The sequence below is a fragment of the Gavialis gangeticus genome, unplaced genomic scaffold (genome assembly GCF_001723915.1).
Source record: "Gavialis gangeticus isolate Ggan-Ray unplaced genomic scaffold, GavGan_comp1, whole genome shotgun sequence".
NCBI lineage: Eukaryota > Metazoa > Chordata > Crocodylia > Gavialidae > Gavialis > Gavialis gangeticus.
Genome location: NW_017728998.1, coordinates 5,240,139 through 5,259,048, shown reverse-complemented (window position 1 = coordinate 5,259,048; position 18,910 = coordinate 5,240,139). Strand labels below are relative to the sequence as shown.

The window sequence follows — 18,910 nt, the reverse complement described above, 5'->3', positions numbered from 1 at the left end:
AGGGTTCCCCCATGCTGTCCCTTGGCACCCCATTCATGTTTCCTGGGGCAAAACGGGAAAATGGAGTGAATTCAAGGTCTTCTCATACTCTAAGTGGCCAAAGCAGCAGACATCCCAAGGCGTGGTGCAACCCTGGCCATGCCATAAAGAAACATCAATGCAAGTACATTGAGGACAGGCTGGAGGAACTGGCTTTGCTTCATCTAGAAAAGACATGACCTGGGGGAGAGAATGACAATAGCCTTCTAGTATGTAAAAGGTTGTTACAAAGATGGCGGTAATCAAATTATTCTTCGAGTCTTTTGAGGGTCACAGAAGTAGTAACTGGCTTCATGGGCCGCAAAGTTAGATACTGAGGTGCAGGGGAATCTGATCCCCTTCCCCTACCTGATCTGCAGCTTTGCTTTCTGCTCCCTGCCCTAGGCTTCCTGTCCCATCTGCTGCTCTGCTTTCTGCTCCCTGCAACTCTGCTGCTGTTTTCCCTGATCTGCTGTGTACCATGCACAGAGGCTGCCCGTACTACCTGTGGCATAGGTGCTGCAAGCTGGCCACCCCTGGACTAGATCATCTCCCTTCCAGCCCTGTGCACAAACCTCTTACTCAAGTATCTTAGAACCAAATTCCCTCCAGCTTTAGTGAACCTGCCTTGGCAAAATATTGGGCAAGTGGGAAAGAGAGGCGATAGCAGGACTCACCTACCTCTGGCTTCCATTGCCTGATACAGCGCTGCGAATACTAGGAAAGCAATGAAGACCCAGATGGGCTTTCAGAAGCTATTGCCCATGCTCTGACTGCAACCCAGTGCCCTGGCAACAATTCGTAGGGTAGATCTAGTCCTGTAGGATGAACAGGCACATCTCCCTTGAGGTCAATGGCTTGGTGCCTGCTTCTCCCAGCAGTGAATTGGGTCCAGCATGTGTAATAGGGGACCATGGGGCACCATCAGGCTAAAAGATTCATGACCAAAGGGCCAGTCCACTAATATCAAGATGTTTGCTTCCACAGCTTTGTTCCTCCAAAGCACCTTTGCTGCTGGTAATTCGTGACGTCTCTCCACGCCCCGAGAGCTTTTGTACATGGGTGAGCAGAGGCACGGAAGGAGAAAGGGATTTGCCTGGGGTCACACACTGAGGCAGTGGCAGAGCTGGGAGCAGAACCCCGAAATGCTGACCTCCATCCTCTGCTTTTATAGCTAGATCCCAGCAGCCCGGCTGAGCAGGTGGCATTCAGCTAGCTCTCCGCCCTACACACAAATATCAAAGCAATTCCTCACACAAAGACCAACACAGAGTCTTCCAGCCCAACAGGGATAATGTCGTAGCCAGTCTTTTCTTATCTATTCATCCACCTGTTTCTGCTGGTCCCATAGGCATTGTAAGGCAGGGAGTACGTCGGTTCTGGAGCATTGATCCAATAATCAACTGTTCTCTGTGATCTCTGCTTCTCTTCCTGCTGCACAAGCAAGCGCCGAAGCTCCTCTTGGTCATTAAACGGGTTCCTGCCATACTCGCATCGAATCCAGGCTCGGTACTGCCGGGACAAAACCAAAATGAGTTGTGAATGCCACGGGGGAGATGCAACAGAGCTCTGGTTTTTTGTTAGATGAGCAGTTGCGCTTGCAGAAGGAGAACCTGTTCCCTTTTCTACCTTGAATTCTTGCAATGCCAAATGAAATTGGGCTTGTTTCTATGCATGCTTTCACTGCAGGGATAGTAAAACTTTGTCCTGTGAGATCCAGAGGGGTTTGGGGTGCGGCCTAAGGTCATAAAATATTTAAAGGGCCCCTTTGTAGCCACCCCTTTGAGCCTAATTTGTGCACACGGATACTGCATCCGCATATCCAGTTACACACACAACTAGCTAGAGAGACACTAGACATTTGTACCTGTTGCAATACGCTCGAGGGTGCAGCCACAGGGGATGGGGAGTTTGTCCGGCACACCTGGCCTCAGCTGCATTTGAAAGCTTGAAACCAGAAATTTCCAACTCAAAAAAGAACTGGTCTCCCTTTTTGGGACAGCTAAGGCAGGAGCAGAAATGCTCAATATAATTTCTGCTGAACTTAGCAGGAGAGGCAGTGTGACAAACTGTTCAGCAGCGCTAATCGTAGCACAGATGGAGTTGTGTAACCACATTTGCTCTTGCTCGTGCATCTGCTTCATATTACAACAGTGCAACACTGTTCTGCACTTTTAGGCCTGAGAAACTTCTGAAGTTCCTGCTCTTTCTAATGCCACGGAGTGACCTTGTGTCTTTCGTGGATGGGAACTTGGACAACCAGCATCTGCCAATTTGATGTCTTATCGGTATCACCAGCCCATCGTAAAAAATACGGCCAACTGGATTTGAGCTGAGATTCTGGTAGTTGGAAAACAAAGCGTGGCTACCGTGACTCTTTGGGACATGCACATTATTCTCCCAGCCAGGTCACGACAGGAAGGAGACAGCATGTGGGAAGCTATGTCTAAAGGTATAGCTAGCAGGAGGCCAGCACAGGTTCTGCATACATTATGGCCAAGTGTCTGAGAAACCTTGAAACTTCCTCCTGGGGGAGACTGGATGGCGGGGATGGGTCAGGGCTGGGACCCACAAAGGCAACTCCTATGTCTCCTATGCTCCTTACAACTCCCAGTGTAATCCAGACTATAATCTCTTCATGCAAAGGGCTGTCTCACATGATGGAGCCCTGGTGTCTACACCCTGCCATGATCCTACAAATAATTTGACTAAACTAAGCTTTGTAGTGGCCACAGGGGAAATATGGGAATAGGGCTGCGAGGAAGTGGGATGGGGCATGGTCGTGAGAAAACCTAGGTGTGAAGCTGGACAGGGAAGAAGTTTGAGGCCGAATCCTTTTCGGTATTTCTCTTCTGCAACTCCGTGTCTGCCCAAGGGAAGCTCTCCTCCCCCATCCACTCCCTTTCTGACCATGAAGGGAGCCCCCAAGCTTAGCTCTTGAATGGGTAACGTCTGCCAACATCCTGGGACTTTCCATTGGAAATTTCTGTGTTTCCAGTTCCAATCACTTTCCAGCTACAGAGCCCGCTTCATCTAGTGCACGCTCACCGCTGTGAACCAGGAAGACTCTCAATAGCTCCATTTCCATGCAAGGAAACAGCACGCAGGCAGGGGAATCCTACACCATCACTGGATCGACTCCCCTGCAAACTGGAGTCGGCCCCAAGCGAACGGTGCACTGAAATCCCACAGATCTCGCTCCCCCCTTGTTTGCAGAGGATATTATGTATAGGTGTATATGTTCGGGGCTGACACTGGTTTAGCTCTCCGGTTCCAGTGACTGACTCCAGCGGGATGGGAACAGCAGGCCTGATATTATGATGCCAGGTCTTCTGCACGGAGGTTTTTATGGGAGCTCACAAAACAAGACCTTGGAAGGACTTGCTGTGCAAACCTACTTTGGGTCTCCTTGAACTTGCACTTGGCCCATACAGTGGGAGCATCCCGCACTGGGGGTGACAGTGGACAGTAAGGTGGATAGGAGCCGACAGTGTGTCCTTGTTGCAAAAAAAGCTAAGGGCATCCTGGGCTGCAGTAGTAGGAGTATTGCTAGCAGATTGAGGCAAGTGATTCTTCCCCTCTATTCTGCACCAGGGAGGTCACATCCAGAGTCCTGGGTCCAGCTGTGGGCCCCCCACTACAGAAATGATGTGGACAAACTGGAGAGAGTCCAGCGGAGGGCAATGAAAAAGAGTTGATGGGTTGGGGCACGTGGCTTCTGAGAAGAGGCTGAGGAAACTGGGCTTACTGAGATTGGAGAAGAGAAGACTGAGGGAGGGTTTAATAATAGCCTTCAACTCCCTGCGAGGGGGTTGCAAAGAGGATGGAACTGGTCCGTTCTCAGTGGGGGCAGATGACAGGACAAGGAGGAATGGGCTCAGGCTGCAGCAAGAAAAGTTGAGGTTGGATGTTAGGAAAAACTTTCTCACTAGGAGGGTGGTAAAGCACTGGAACAGGCTCTGCAGAGAGGTGGTGGACTCTCCATCCTTGGAGGTTTTTAAGACCCAGCTTGACAAAGCCTTGGTCGGGATGATGTAGTTGGGGCTGGTCCTGTTTGAAGCAGGGGGTTGGACTAGATGTGACCTCCTGAGGTCCCTACAACCCTGATTTTCTCCAATTCTATGCTGGTGGTAAGAGTTCGGCTGCTCCACAGGAGTGGAGAGGGCAATAGGACAACAGAGCAAGCAGCGGAAAGGGAGCTGGCAGCAAGCCTGCACTAATGAACAGCCTGGCTGTGGCTTGCCAAGAGGGATTTCCCAGAAAGAAACTCACTGCCGGTTCCTATCCCTGCATATTGTCATCAAAGCTCAGCTATAAAGGAGCATCTCTTATCTTCTCATGACCCAATCCTCCAGCCACTGAGGCACATGCTGCTCCTGTTCTCTAGCTGGTGGCACCCAGATACCTCCTGGGTCTGCTCTGGGCACCGACATTGCAGCAGCATTGGCAGGTCTCTGCACCGCCAGGCTCCCTTCGCACAGGTGCATTGCCAGTCACCCGTTGGGCATGAATAGCAAGCCCCAGGGAACCACCTCCACAACAGGAACAAGTACCAGCCTGCAAGGCCAAGTTTCAGCTCCCCCCTCTCCAGGAGCCCTTCCCCGGGAGCTGACTCTCTGACTTACAGAAAGGGGAAAGTGAAAGCCAGCCATGAAAGACCGGGTCTGACTCACAGGGAAAACTCTCTCTGCACCAAGGAACAACTAAGATGCATTTCACACCCACTTCCTCCACCCCCATCCCAGCCCACTTAACTGCCTCCCCTTCTAAGACTGCATTTTTCTCTATTCCTCCCACGGGCCTGAGCACAAGGTATGCTGCAAGAGGCACAGGATCATCTGGAATTGGTGCCGTCTGGATGAACCTCCCTATGTGGGAGGCGGAGGTATTCTCCACGTGTGGTTTATCGTGACCACTGGGTATTTCCGGCTTGTTCTCTTCCCCACCCGAGTGTTTTCTGTCCTGCAGTTGGCTACTTCCTTTTATAAGTGCATCCATCACCAGCTCCTCCCTTCCTGCTTCATCTAGCTAGCCCCTTCCCCGCTTCCAGTGCCATTCCTCTGTCACTAACCCCCAGCTGGATTAGGGAGCTGTACCTCCCGCTTCCATCCAGGTTTCCTTTTAATTGAGGTCTGGAGCAGTCAGAGTGACACCAGTCAGCAGGTCTTACCCATTTCTAACTCCTGGGGTGCTGCTTTATATGCCCAGTCCATAAACTGAGGAACTGAAAGGGATACTAGAGGCCAGAATCTGATCTACTGATCAAGCTTATAGGACCCTTCCACTGCCCCTGTGGACCTTCTCATCCCTTGTAGTTGCATATGAGTATTGTATTTATTGGTCTGCGTATTTGTGTATATGTTCAGGGCTGATTCATGCAAGATCAGGTTATCTCCTATTGTCCAGGCAATAAAATACCACAAGTCGCAGAGCAATTCTTAGTCCATCAACATGGCAGGAAACCAAGCCAATCAAACTCAAATGGATACAGACAGCGATGCTCCACTATTAAAGGCATGCACATGCAGGCATAGTGGCACATGCAATTTTATTTTTGTGACCAGCTGCACAAAGGCAGAGAATTTCCCAGGCGTGCTGAGTGTAAAGTGAGTCGTATGCACACACGTACCTGATCTGTGCACGCACATGCCGTAACGGCGCTTGCACTCCAAATGCCCAGACCTGTTGCAAACTGTGCCCTCGAACATGAACTTGCTCTTTCCTAAGTAACAGACTTTTCTCACCTGCCTGTCCAGGCCAGAAGTGGAGGTATCACAGTTGTTTCGCTATCCCATTCCTATCCTCTTAGCTTAGTGACTGAAGAAGCATCAGCTGCTGCCAGCAGGACATTCTCATGTCTGCCAGGAGTCTGGATTCACCTGAACTCTCACGCTTCCCACCCCTATTAAAATCCCATGGAAAGCCTGTGTAATATGCACTTGCAGTCTGCACTCAAATCAACTTTTACCCTAGAAGGATGCAGCAGACCGGCTCCATCCACCCTGGGCAGAGTAGCTGCTGTTCTCTGATACGGTAGCTGGCAGAGACAAGACGAGACGAGCACTGGAGCTAACTCGCATGGTTTTGTCACGGGTCTTGCAATAATGGGTGCTTGCAGGAAAGTCCCAAGTCCTGGAGCTATGCGATTATTAACTATGTGAGTCTCAGTATATGTGTGTGTGTACGTATATATACATGTATGTATATATGTGTGTGTGTGTGTGTGTGTGTACATACACACACACACATCCCATATATATTGTCTGAGCGTAGGAGTTTCTCACCCTCATGTTGTTGAGGAAAGCTGGAAACAGGGACCGAAGTGTGACCAAAGGCAGAGACACAGCATGTGGGATCTCAGGAAGGTTAAGCCAAAATCATGATTGGGGGTGGGTGGGGGGCTGACTCATGACATCTGTTGTTCAAAGCTGGCAAACCTGTTTGAACTCGGAGGAGTCTCCACCACAGCAACTTTCCTGTGTGGTTCTCCCTCCCGGCTTGCCCCGCTGGGACTCAGTTGGGTCCTGCCAAGTGCCTCCCAGGCTCTGCAGCCCAGCAGCCGTGCACACAGGGGAAGCCCCGCAGGGAATCTCCACGGAGGACGGCGTTTTGTAATCGGGTTGACTTCCTGTAGAAGTATCGGGGCTGGTGACTGTCAGGCTGCTGCTCATCATGTGACACCGCAGCCCACCCCATCCCACCCAGCGCTGGCTCAGAAGGATCTGACCTCACCCCAGCATCTAGCGGCCCCGAGAAGGAAGTTGGCCTACACAGAATCCAGGGCTGGATGGGAAGCTGTTGACATTCAGAGCAGTATCACATGCTGGCACAAGGGCTCCTTCAGAAAGCAGAAAAAAATCCCCTGCAGGTACCCAGGGACTTGGCATGGAGCATACCAGGCTCAGCTGAGGGCCATCCTGCAAGCACCCGCCAGCAGATCCTCCACCTCAGCTTGCAGAGACCTGTATTCCAGCTCAACACCGGATGTCCGATGCAGATGGACTATGAAAGTGTGTGTGTGTTAGAGCTATTTAGCCTAGTCTTCTCTCTGCAAAAGCCCCCATCTCATAAATCAGAGACTGGCATGCCCGGGCAGTGATGGAGCTTTCCGACTTTCTGTTTCATTTGTGGGAGGATGCATCTCTCCCTGAAAATGTGTCTTTCTGGAGGTGCGAGATTTGCTTTCAGGTGAGGCTCTGCTTGTAGGGGACCCTCAGCACCACAGCCCTGCCTGGCAAGACCCTTAATACCTACTCCCACCGTCTTACTTCTGGCTGTCTCCTGCACAGGCTTTGCTCAGTCCCTGGTTGCTCTAGGGAAGGATTAATATGTTTCCTGGAATTATACTCAAGCTCCATGTGCTGTGACATTCACAGTGCATTCTGGATTTTCACTAGTCACTCCCATAACCCGCTAGCAGAGCTAACCAGAAAGTGATACCACCAAGTACTCAGCCAGTCCTCTTCAATTCACTCGCCATGTGTTTAGGCTTTTTATTATTATTATTGCAGAAAAGACTAAATCCCCAGGTATAATAACCTGCACAAACCCACACTTCTGCCAGAATTTGGCACTGGCACAATCCGTGAATGCACGAATGCAAAGCTGGCGAATTTTGGTGATGCGTGTGAAGGGACCCTCTAAAAAAAGGTGGGCATAAAAGTCCCTGATTCATTTTGGACACCCAGCCAGGATAACACTGAATCGGTCTATCATGGGTGCAACTTAGGCAACCAGTATGATTGCAGAAAAACCCTGGAGAAAGCCATGGGCAGATGTGGAAGCCAGAAGCAAAATTCGTGCCCACGTTCGCTCAGTAGTTGAGCCTTCTGGTTTGTCACAAAGCGGTGGGTGACCGTGAGTCATATAGGGATGATACCCAGCAGGTTGCACCCTGCTGCCACCACCTTTCACCAGTATCACTCCATAGCAATACAAGTGTTACATCTACTTACACCAAGGCTTGGCAACCTACAGCATGCAGGCTGGATCCGCCCCACAAAGCCAGACCCAGCGGCAATTCTGCAGCATGGGCTGGGAGTATGGTGCTGGCAAAGGGAGCGTGACCCACCTTCAGATCTGCACTGATCTGGCCCACTGCTCCTACATGGTTGCCAGTCCCTGGTCTACACCCTGAAAAAGCTGTCACTGTGTGAATGCAGCAACCATGGCTCATGAATGGCCTTTCACGCCTCCTTTTTCCTGAAGGAATAATAGAGCTTCATGCACAGTCTCCTGCAGCTCCTGCCTGGTTCTCTGAACCTACTCTTCTCTGCATGAGAGGGAAGGGTCAATGACACAACATGCACATGCACCTCCATGGCCCCATTGTGTCACCCAGGAAATGGGAGCCCTTGAGCACCACCCAGCTAAGTGCAAATCCGGCAGGAATAAGCGGAGACGGCCGTACCTCCTTGAGCAGTGTCCTCTCGTACTCCTGCAGCTGCTGCTGGAAGCCGAAGTTGGGGCTCACGTAGGAGCGGACTGCTCTGGTGGCCGCCAGGCACTCTTCCCAGCTGAGCTCCGTCACGGTCATGAGGTACGCCACCAGGATGGTGGTGCTGCGGGAAACCCCAGCCAAGCTGGCATAGCCGGAGACGTAGGAAGGGGAAAAAAAGAAGTGCACATGGGTACATTGCAAACCCAGGGGAGGCTTTTCCATATCACGGTGACTCAGGCTGCATGAGAAATGGGCAATTCGTTGCCTAGGGACTATTGTCAGTGCCTTCAGTTCAATACCAGGGCTTGGTTTTCTTTTCTGTCATCCCCTGAACCAATCCTCAAATCCTGAGTGGTGCAGAACTTGCCTTCCACTTTGCACAGGTCAGCCCAGATACACCCATATCCTGAATCGACCCAGGCCAAGATCCGGGGCCAGTCTCAGCACCAGCCCCAGCTGAGGGGGTTGAGCTTTGGGGCCTGCCTACGTGGCAGTCACTGGAGGGAAGTGTTAACTCAGCCTTGGGGGGTCCCTGTTGCTGTGGCCACTCTGCTAGTGGCTTGGGGATGTGAGCTGCAGTCGCTGCAGTGACTGAAGCACGGACGTGCTCTTGGGCCAGCTCAGCTAAGATTCAAGGCCAAGGCTGCACTCAGCGTTCAGGTGGAAATCATAAACGCCTCATACAGGCTGCCTGCCTGGGATGCAAAACTGCATCATGAGCAGCGTGAGCTGAATTTCACTTTGATCGGCATCATGAAACCACAGCGTGAGCCCAAGTCGATAGGTGGTGGAAGCCCTGGGGAAACGAGCCTGGAAGGGCTGGGCATGGCTGTAGCCACAGGGTGGTCTCCGGCTGCTAAAATGTCCAAATTGTAGAGCAGAGGCAAGCAAGTCAGTGCACTGGGGAGATGGTTACAGGCAGTGCAATGGAAACAAGGGTCAGGAGAGCCTTCTGCATATTAACCTGGGGAAGGAGGAACTGCACAGGGTCTCCGGAGACCTGGAGTTTGCTCCCACTTCCCATCTCTGATGCTCTTCCTCTATGGCAACAAACAGACATCAAATCTGTCCCAGTATAAACCATTTTATGCCACGACAAAGCACACTTGTTCAGTCATCCACCGCCCTTGTCCTGAGACAAAGCCTTAAAAGATTCACAGGATAAGAGGTACTAAAAGTTTATCCCAGGACATCACGAAGTGCACCTGAATGATCATCCCTGGATTGCACCATTGAATCAATGGCAGAAAAGCAGCAGTGCCTTCAGCCGCTCACTACACCCTGAGTAGGAGAGTAATGTGTGTCCACGGCAATCCCAGGAGATTTCTGTTCCAGGATACACAGGCATAATTTGATGTCTGTGCCTAGCCTGTGTGTTTGTGCAGCGCACTGGAGTCCGGGTCCCGACACAGTCCTCTTGGCACGATAGCCATAGCAACAAAACTAATGACAACAAATGGGAGGGGATGAGAAGGGAACAATATTAGCAAGTGGGGAAGCTGGCGGCAATACTGACCAGTGAATGAGGCAGCCTCCCCCATGCAGCCGGCATTCGTGAATAAATTTGATGCACTCCTTAAAATGCTGTATCCTAGGAGAAGAGAAATGACAAAGTTAGGCAGAGCAGAGCTGGTGGATCTGGGTCAAACTGTTTTCAAGGAAGCTCCTCCTTTCTGATTCCCAGTAAAAAGCACTGAGTAATTCTCAGGGCAGGGGACAGCCTTCGGGAGACATAATTTCTGAGAACTGCTCTATCCTTTCTAGGCCACTGCAGCTGCTTTGGCCTGTAGACGAGGAGGTGGCTGGGATTGTTGGCAGGGGCTGGGAGCTCGTCCCACTGAGATCCCTCTGACTCAAAGCTAAAAACCAGAAAACTCAAGGAGAAGGGATGTGACTGGGACGGGGCTTCTTGAGGTTTCCCACACAGCCAGCTGTCCAGACCGGAGCAGCGAGATGCTTTTGAAAGTGCTCCTTGCGCAAGATGTGATGAGGTTGGTCATTTAACCCAGTTCAAAAGGGGACTAGACACATTCATGTTGGCCAGGTGCATTAGGGGGGTTTAAGCATGACAGTTTGGGGCATCATTTAAGTATTCGACCACTTCAGTGATGAGGCCAACCTCTAGGACAACTGGTGCATCTGCTAGAGAGATTTCCTGCCCCACGCGTGGGAAGGGGCCAGTCACCCAAACAGCCACATCCTGATGAGTTTAACTCCACAACCATGAGAGGAATCTGGCCCCTGAACTCTGCACCAGTTGATGAATGGAGACAACAACATGCAGCCCCCCGGATCCAAAGGCCGTAAGGGATGGGAAGGAAAGGCTTGCTCATGAGCAGAGACTTGTCACTTCTCCCAGGCCGCAGGTTTGCATGGGAAGGCGCCTGCCCTGGGGAGGGTTGCTGGCTTGCTTTATTAAGAATGAGCCATGAAGAGAGCAGACAAGTCTGTTCCTGTTGCAGGCAATGCCAATTCGATGGGATAGCTTAGAAAGCGCGGCCCTGAGTGACCCGGGAAGGGGGGGCAGGCCAGGGCTGGTGCCAAGAAGCAGACGATTGCATGTGGAGAGTGGGTTACGCTCCCGAGGCAGGGCCCAGCCAGGGGACAGAATGAAGTTAACCCCTGTGTGCAGTTAACAAATGGAGGCAGAAGGCTTCCCCATCTACAGTGAGGAAGGGGCCGAGGCAAGAGGAGACCCCAGGAGCCCCTAGGTACCCACCTGCCTGCCAGGGCACTAAACCATAGCCCTGCACCAGACTGGGACCCCACAGACCTGCTGTCAGCTCCTGGTTCTGCCACAGCCTCCCTAAGAGACCTTGGTCCAGTCACTTACCCCCACCCCATGGTTTCAGGATGGCATCGAGAGGCAGATCTGGAGGGCATACATGGGGCTGGTACGAAGGGCACTGACCTGTAGCACAGGGGGTGGTTATCCTGACTTTCTCCCACCTCTGGCCTATAACTGGGAGCCCTCTGGGGCAGAAACCATCTCCTCCAGAGCTTAGCACCAGGATCTGGGGGTCTCCAGGGTTTTCCCTTGTGCCATCTACAGTGCGACTCCATGCCCACCCCAGGAGGCCATTGCAATGCTCAGTGCTATGCGGCATCTAGTAGGAAAACCTCCCCCTGCTCGTCACCTCAGCACCATCCAAGAGCGTGTTGCAGAAACAGACTGGGCTGGGTCCGATGTGCGGGGGCCATGCTCCTCTCTGAGCTGACCCAGCCAAGCAGGAGAAAAGGAGTAGGGAGCTGGGAACAAGGGCAGGTCCCTGAGTCCACAGGGTCCTCCGTCCTCTCCGTTCACGTGGGATGGGCCATCAAGGAAAGTGGGAGAGGAGATCCCCATTCTGACCTCAGCCACACCAGTGCAAATTGTCTGGAAGTCACTGGGGGCTGAGCGGAGACTGGCATCTGCTCTGCTCTCCCAGCCTCGGGCAGGGGCCGGGGTTTCTGCATTGTTCCTCGACCCCTGTCCACCGGGCCCATTGACTTGCTCCACACGATGCCCAGCTCAGTCTAGATTTGCTATTCCACAGTGATCTTGTGGCCGCTCTCACAGGGCCCTGCCAGGCGGGCAGGGAGCCAGTAACAGCTCCTTAACCTTGAGCAAACCCCTATCCCAGGGAAGCTGCAGACAGATGATGTGCGCACTGGTGTAATGCAGTCCCATCCCTCATCTTTCAGGTGTCCCTCATCACTGGATGGGCAACAGCTACCCCACTTCAGGGGGCTGCATCATACGTCTCTAGGCACCAACAGTGTTTTAACAAGGCAGCAAGTGCCCAAAGCACGGAGAGACCGTTCCTCCAGGACCCACCTGGCTCTCTGCAGACATCTCCCTTGCAGGCAGGCAGTAAAGAGAACAGGTGGTACGTGAGCCTCCGGTGATCTTCAGCCTCTCCTCTTTCGAACGAATATAGCAAAGGCACATGGCTCATCCACACGCTTTCCCCTTTTTCACCGACTGGCTGGAAACATCCTGCGCCCTCAACAAAAGTTGCTCTCAACGCTTAGTTCCTGCCTCCCGGCATTCGCGTTTCCATGCACTCTTCAGCATTTTGCCCCTTCTCGCTATCCTTATTTCACTGCTTGGTCCTGACCCCGACGCCTCTCCTAGAAATGGATGGGGTGGTGCATTATCATCACTCACCGGTCTTCTTCTTTCCATGCTCCTTTGCATTCTTGACCGAACACTGGGGTCACACTCAAATGCTGCCCAAACGCCTAACTCGGCCCCGGGAGCCCGACCCACGGCAGACCCCAGTTTCACCCAGGCTCCATTTAGTCATACCCACCCCCTCTCCCTGCTCATCCCAGCTAAGGAAGTGGAAAGCAAATGCTATGAATGAAGACTGAGTCTTTCCATGCAATCACAGATCCGTATGGTTAGGTCACTAGAGCCGCTCTCTGACTGGGCAATGTTTTCTGTGAGTCAATCTCCGGCACTAACACGCATAGGAATTTCTCTTAAATACTTTCCATTACACTTGTAAGGGGGGAAAAAAACACCCTTAGCCTTGTAATTATGGGAGTACTTGGTTCTTTGGAAGAGACTGAAACCTTTGGCTTCCCGCTGCACAGTACTCCAGCCCCAGAAATGCCCCGCGAGCCAGGACAGTTTGCAAAACTGTTTGCTTTAGGTTTTTATCCTAGTGCTGACTTCCCCACCAAGGGAACCTTCTTTTGCTGACTCTTGCATGTCAGCCCCCAGAGTCCTAGCCCTTGTGCTTCCAAATATCAGCCCCGTGGACCAAATGCTTTTCCTGAGCCACCACCCAGTAACAGGTACAAATTCCCACCGTCATCATTGCAGCTTGCAGGGCGCTCGGCGTTGGCAAGGTCTCTGGTGCCAAGCTTCTCTTAGAAATCCTTTCTAAATTCACCCGGATTGTGAAATCCGTGGCACAAACCGATGTGCAAAAAATAGCTTGTTGAACAAGTCTTCCTTCCTGTGGCCAAATCTTCGTAGACATGTTACAAGTGCAGTGATGAGTTTAAAAAAAAAAAAAATCCCTAATCTTGCTGAAGAAGGACTTTTCTTGTAAAGCTTCTCCTTCTGCTCAGTGGAAACATGAGCAAGCAGTATTACTGGGACAGGAATGTCTTTCCCCGAAAGATTTGGTTTCCAATCCAGCGCTAGCACCAAGGACGTAGCGACGTATGAGCAGTAAGGAGGCCACTTGAAAATCTGACATTGCGTGGGGGTGCTTCTGCGATGATTTCATAGACATAGGGCTGGAAGGGACCTCAAAAATGATGATAAATGATAAAAATGAGCAGATCTTGGGAGTAGAAGGGAGGACCTTCACTCCCCCCAGACACAACTCCATGCTCGAGCTGCATTTTCTGACCCATGACGCTCACAACTGAGGGGCCAACCCTATAGGTTCAGGATGGCATGAAGAGGCAATTGGATCTGGAGGGCACTGGCCTGCCCAAAGCCAATTGACAGCCACTGGGCCAGCTGCTGACTCTGCCTGGACACGACCTGGCCCTTGGGCCCGCTTCCCTTCTGCAGATCATGTAGGAGTGCTTAAGAAAGGGAAGAGATACTCGACCACCACCCCACACATGTACCCTCCATCCTGACCATGCAACATGATGGGAGGAGAAGGAATTAGACTGGCACAGGGGTGAGCAAGACTACAGATTTTGCACACAAGAGGAGAGCGTGAGAGGAGGGATCTCCACAGACATCCTAAAGCCAGATCTACCCTTCGTGCCATAGGGAGACCTGACAACATGCATGTGCCCAGGGTGACATTAATAGGGTGGCTTGCCTCTTCAAGGGCCCGGCCAGCAATGCACAGTTTTCTGGACAGTCCAGTGTTCCCCATAAAGAAAAGCCCATATAGACTGAGAAGCAAGGGGGACTGAGGAGATGCTGCTTCGGGGTGAAAAGCTGAGGTTCCAAAATGTCAAAAATTGGAAGCTTTTGGCATTTCTGAAACAGAAGTCTTTCAAACAAATGAACAAAAGTCTTCTGTTAAAACAAGCTGTGACCATTTACCAAACATTTCTCCTAATGTTAATCACAATCTTAAACATCTATATGGCTGAGGAGGCCCATTGCAGGTTGCTTGATCATCTTCAGAGAAAGACTCCACTCAATAATGTCTCCAGTTTCTAAAGCACGAGCAGCTCCTAGATCCCAGATTCCCAAATATTGACCCTGCCGGTGCCTATCCCCCTCAAACAACACCCCATCATGGTACTCCAAAAGCAAAGCAAGTGGGGCATGAAGTACAAGGTGCCATCACCTTTGCTCCAGCACCTGCTTTTATGGGAAAAGAGGGTTTCATGTTGTGCAAACAGCCACAATTAGTCCACAGGAGGGAACCTGCTACGTCTGCTAGACCAGCAGCTCTTAACCTTTTGCACCTTATGTCCCACCAAGCATTTTCTCTAAAATCCCTGGTCCCACCATGATAAAAACAAAACCCCACTTTTTTTCCAAGAAGTGCATTTTTACCTTTACATGCATTTTAGTATTGCATTAATCATTAATGGAAATTTTGAAGGACATTAAAAGTCCCACCTACACGACCTTCACTTCCCACCGGTGGGACATGTCCCATTGGTTGGGAAACACTGTGAGGTTGGCTGTGTGCACCTTGCGGCACTAAAACAAATCGGTATTTCAGGACAGCGCTGTGAGTGGAAGCCACTGGGTTCTGTAAAGGACAGAAAACCATGTGCCTCTATGCTCACAATTACAGATACCGCTTGATACAGCTAGTCCAAATTTCTCCACTTGCATTGAAAAAAAAAGACTTTTTTTCAGAAACAATTTTTCACCAAAAACGACTTGTCTTTTCATGAAGTATTTGGTGACTTTTCTCAGTATTGCTTGCAATGTGTGCACGGCGAATGTTATCCATTTTTATCAAAATGCTTACCAATCGTTTTCATTTGCAAAAATGCCGATAATCATTTTGCTCTTGTTGGCAATAATGCTTCTGAGGACAGGTTACACGACAGCAGATCCACCACTCCTTGTGAGTGAGTTCTCCATAGGCTGGAGAGAGGCCAGGTTTCTCCAGCATCTCCGCTATCTCAAAATACCAGAATCTATTTCTTTATTTTAAAGCAAATGAAAAATGGATCCGTTCTGAATCCTGTGCAACAGAAACAACTTTGACATTTTTGAGGAAACTACTTTTTCATGTTTTTACCAGCCTGGAGCGCACAGGCACATATACAGCTGGGCGTGTGTTTTCAAATCTAAAATTATGACTAACAGTCTTAAACGATGCAGGCTGTGTTTAAGTTCAGCATAATGTCGAGATCATGCTAGCGAGGCAATTAAAATATGAACTTCTCATCGATTTAAAAATTGACGCTTGGCTCCTGGTGCGAGCTAGGACTTACAGGTTCTGAGCGGACGAATCCGACGCCGAGATGCAGAGGTACGTCACGTCCTGACACAGAAAGAAAGTAACATCATGAAGATCCTTTTGCTGCTTTGAATGATGAGTGCTCGCCCTGTCCCGTTTCTACCTCCCCACTCAAAGCGCAACCATCTCGAGATGAAATGCAGACCCTCCTGAAACCCAGGAGTTTCCCTATTGATTTCAGAGAGAAAGGAGGTCGTATAGCCTGAGGGTTACTACACAAGATCTACAATGGCTGCAGATTCGCACAGATTCACTGGACCTCATGGTCCCTTCCAGGCCCTAAACCTTAAACTAGACAGGCCAATACAAAGGTTTCTTCAAGCAACTGGCACTGATTTTTTGGGCTCAGTCAAATGGAGAAATCTAGATCATTCATAAAATCCACTTCAGGCCTGAAATGATTTGTATTTGTTCCTGACTTAAAGCACTGTCCATCACTTAAGAAGGTCAATGCTGACGCTCAAAGTCATTCTGCTCCGGCTATCCACAGCCATCCTTGGCCGCACTGAACCCAAGAAATTTTTTTTCCATTGACATCAAGGGGTCCATCCACCCACTGGAGCTAATTAACGAATAATACAGTGAGCCCAGCTCTAATACAAAAGAAAAGGGCCTTCCTTTCCTTCACTCGCTTGAGGGTTAACCTGGAAAAAATTGAAATGCAGCCAGTGTCTCAGCTCTGAAATCCTGGGTCAACCTGAAGGAAGCACGCAAGACTCTCAGCATCTCACAAACCCATGGTAAAGAGTTGGTCAGGGGCCTCAACACAATGCAGTCTCCCTTCCCAGATGCATCACGGTTGCAGCTGTAGATAGGGCTTTTACCATGCCCTGAAACTGTGCTAACACCATGAATTCAGCAGTCTGGGCATGTGTTTCAAATAGAGACTGGATGAGTATCTCCCTGGGCTGGTTTGGGAATGGCAACTCCTGCTTTTGTGCAAGGGCTTGAACTTGCACAGCTCTTCCACCCCTACAAGCCTATGGGTAAAACAGTTCGTTCCCACCTACTCCATGATGTAGAGCTGGCATGGGCTCAAGTTGGGATAGCATACTATAATGGACATAGATGGATTTCTCCTGGCGGGGCCGGACGCCGGTCAGGAAGAGGCTCTATCGACAGGGATGGAGGAAACTGCTCTCACAAATGTCATTTCCTCTTTCAGCTATTTAAATATACACATCCATCAGGAATGCTGTGCTGTTGGGAAGGCGCTTCTATTTGTTTCTTTAAAACAATGCTGCCTCCCTCTCCTCAGGGCTGCACTAAAATGAGAAAGAAGGCTTTTTTCTGCTCAGTGAAGTGGATGGGAATCCTGCCTGAACAATGTCCTGGGTCATGTAGAGTCTCCCACTCGTCTGTCCCTCTGGGGGTGCCTCGGATAAACTGCATTAGAGCCTGTGGTTTCTTTTGCACCGCAACAAACTCCTTTAAATGGCAAAAAAAAACCCACAAAACAACCTGTACATGTAATGTGTGATGCAATTAAACTGCAAAAAAAAAAGGGCAATTTTTCGTCAAGCGCCCCATAAGAACTCAGAAAAGTTTGAGTGCACTGAAGGCAGTGGAAAGACTTCCCTTGGGTTCAGTGCACTCTGGCACAAGTTTGCAGGGAGCATCTGGCTTTGGGACTACATATCTGAAACAGGGACCATGGAGAACATAAATCTTAGGCCAGAAGCCATTGCTCTAATTCCTTGTCTCACCTCCTGCAGAAGACAGAGCGCTACCACACGCACGTCCTGTTTCAAGCCTTTCATTACATGCATTCACTGCATTTTTAAATGTCATGGATTGAGCAGGGTGAAGCAGCACGCCCCTCCGCAAGCTGCCCCCCGCCCCAAAGCAGCTTCACCTCCATACAGACTTGTGGGTATCTCTAGATACCGTGGAGATAAGCAGGTTGAGGGGCAGGCTGTGCTCATATAGAGCAGCTGTTGACAGGCGAACAGCTGGGGGGAAGACGTTACGTTGCTTCACGGTGAGGAAACGGCCCCCCCAGTTCTTGACAAATACGACCTGGGTTTCGTGGCCCTTTGAGGCAGGCAGGTGGGTCAGGAGGCATCCAAACAGAACAGGCACTGCTAAAGGGAGTCCACAGCCTGAACACAGATGTGGGAGCCAGGAGCTCCTGAATTCAAACCTTCCCTCCCACATCTGGAGGGGAGTCAGGTCTGCTACTTCCCCTTCGGCACAGTGGAGATAGCCCCCTTTCCTCACCACCTCAAAGCAGTGATGCAAGCAGTCCACTGAGGAAGCTAAACATGGTTGTTCCTGCCCTGACCCCAGGATGAAGCTACGGTCAGAGAAGATAGGTCAGACCCCCGTACCTTACAGTCTCCTCCTGACCTGCTGGGCATGATCCTGGACCCACATGACTCTCCCGTTGGGAGTGGAGGTGGGGTGGAGGTCCAGGAGGTGGGGGTGAGGGGCTTGGGGCACAGGTCTGGGAGAGCAGGGGCCACAGCTCGGAGCTGAGGGGCATTGGCAGCGCTGCCTGCGGGGAGCCCGGGTTTGGGACAGCAGGAGGCAGCAGGTTTGAGTGAGATTGGCATACGAGCAAACACTGGGGTATGACTGGGATACGAGACTGAACAGCCCAGCTGGAGCCAAAGGGCACTGGGCAGCTTGTGGTCAGGACAGCTATGAGGGGAGGCCATGAAGCCCATGGCTTCAGCAGTGACCCAGAGGGAGCTGGGCCAAGGGACAATGTGATTCCAGCCTTTCCAGAATCAGCCAGAGATGCGTCGCTAAGCAAGAGCCAGGATCCGTCTCCACCGCTTGGATTGCAGGAGGTGGAAGGAAAGGCTTGGGGGTCTCTGTCCTACCTCTTCTTCTCTCCCCCTCTCTAGTTATTCAGACCCATCCCTTCTCTCCAGGCCTATCCATGTGCCCATCCCCCTGCTAGCAACCTGCCGACAGCTCTCTTGCTCTGCAAAGCAGGCTCCTTCCCTTCCTTCCTGCCTTGCATCCTTGCAGTTTCCCAGCAGCCCCCACACCAATTAGCCACCAGCAACACCATATAGATGTAGCTACTCTCCTTCCACTTTAGAAG

At 51.0% G+C, this 18,910-nt stretch overlaps 1 protein-coding gene across 1 annotated transcript in view; it reads right to left on the bottom strand.

Annotated features, from left to right (window-relative positions):
• Positions 1-928: 928 nt before the first annotated feature.
• The window catches only part of LOC109289426 (dual specificity protein phosphatase 22-A-like), a 42,178-nt gene continuing 24,196 nt past the window's right edge, over positions 929-18,910 (bottom strand). The window contains exons 4-7 of the mRNA XM_019505441.1: positions 15,830-15,879; positions 9,975-10,049; positions 8,429-8,600; positions 929-1,530 (exon numbers count right to left, since the gene is read on the bottom strand). Coding sequence (XP_019360986.1) covers positions 1,333-1,530; positions 8,429-8,600; positions 9,975-10,049; positions 15,830-15,879 — 495 coding nt within the window. The 3' untranslated portion in view covers positions 929-1,332. The remainder of the gene's footprint in view (positions 1,531-8,428; positions 8,601-9,974; positions 10,050-15,829; positions 15,880-18,910) is intronic.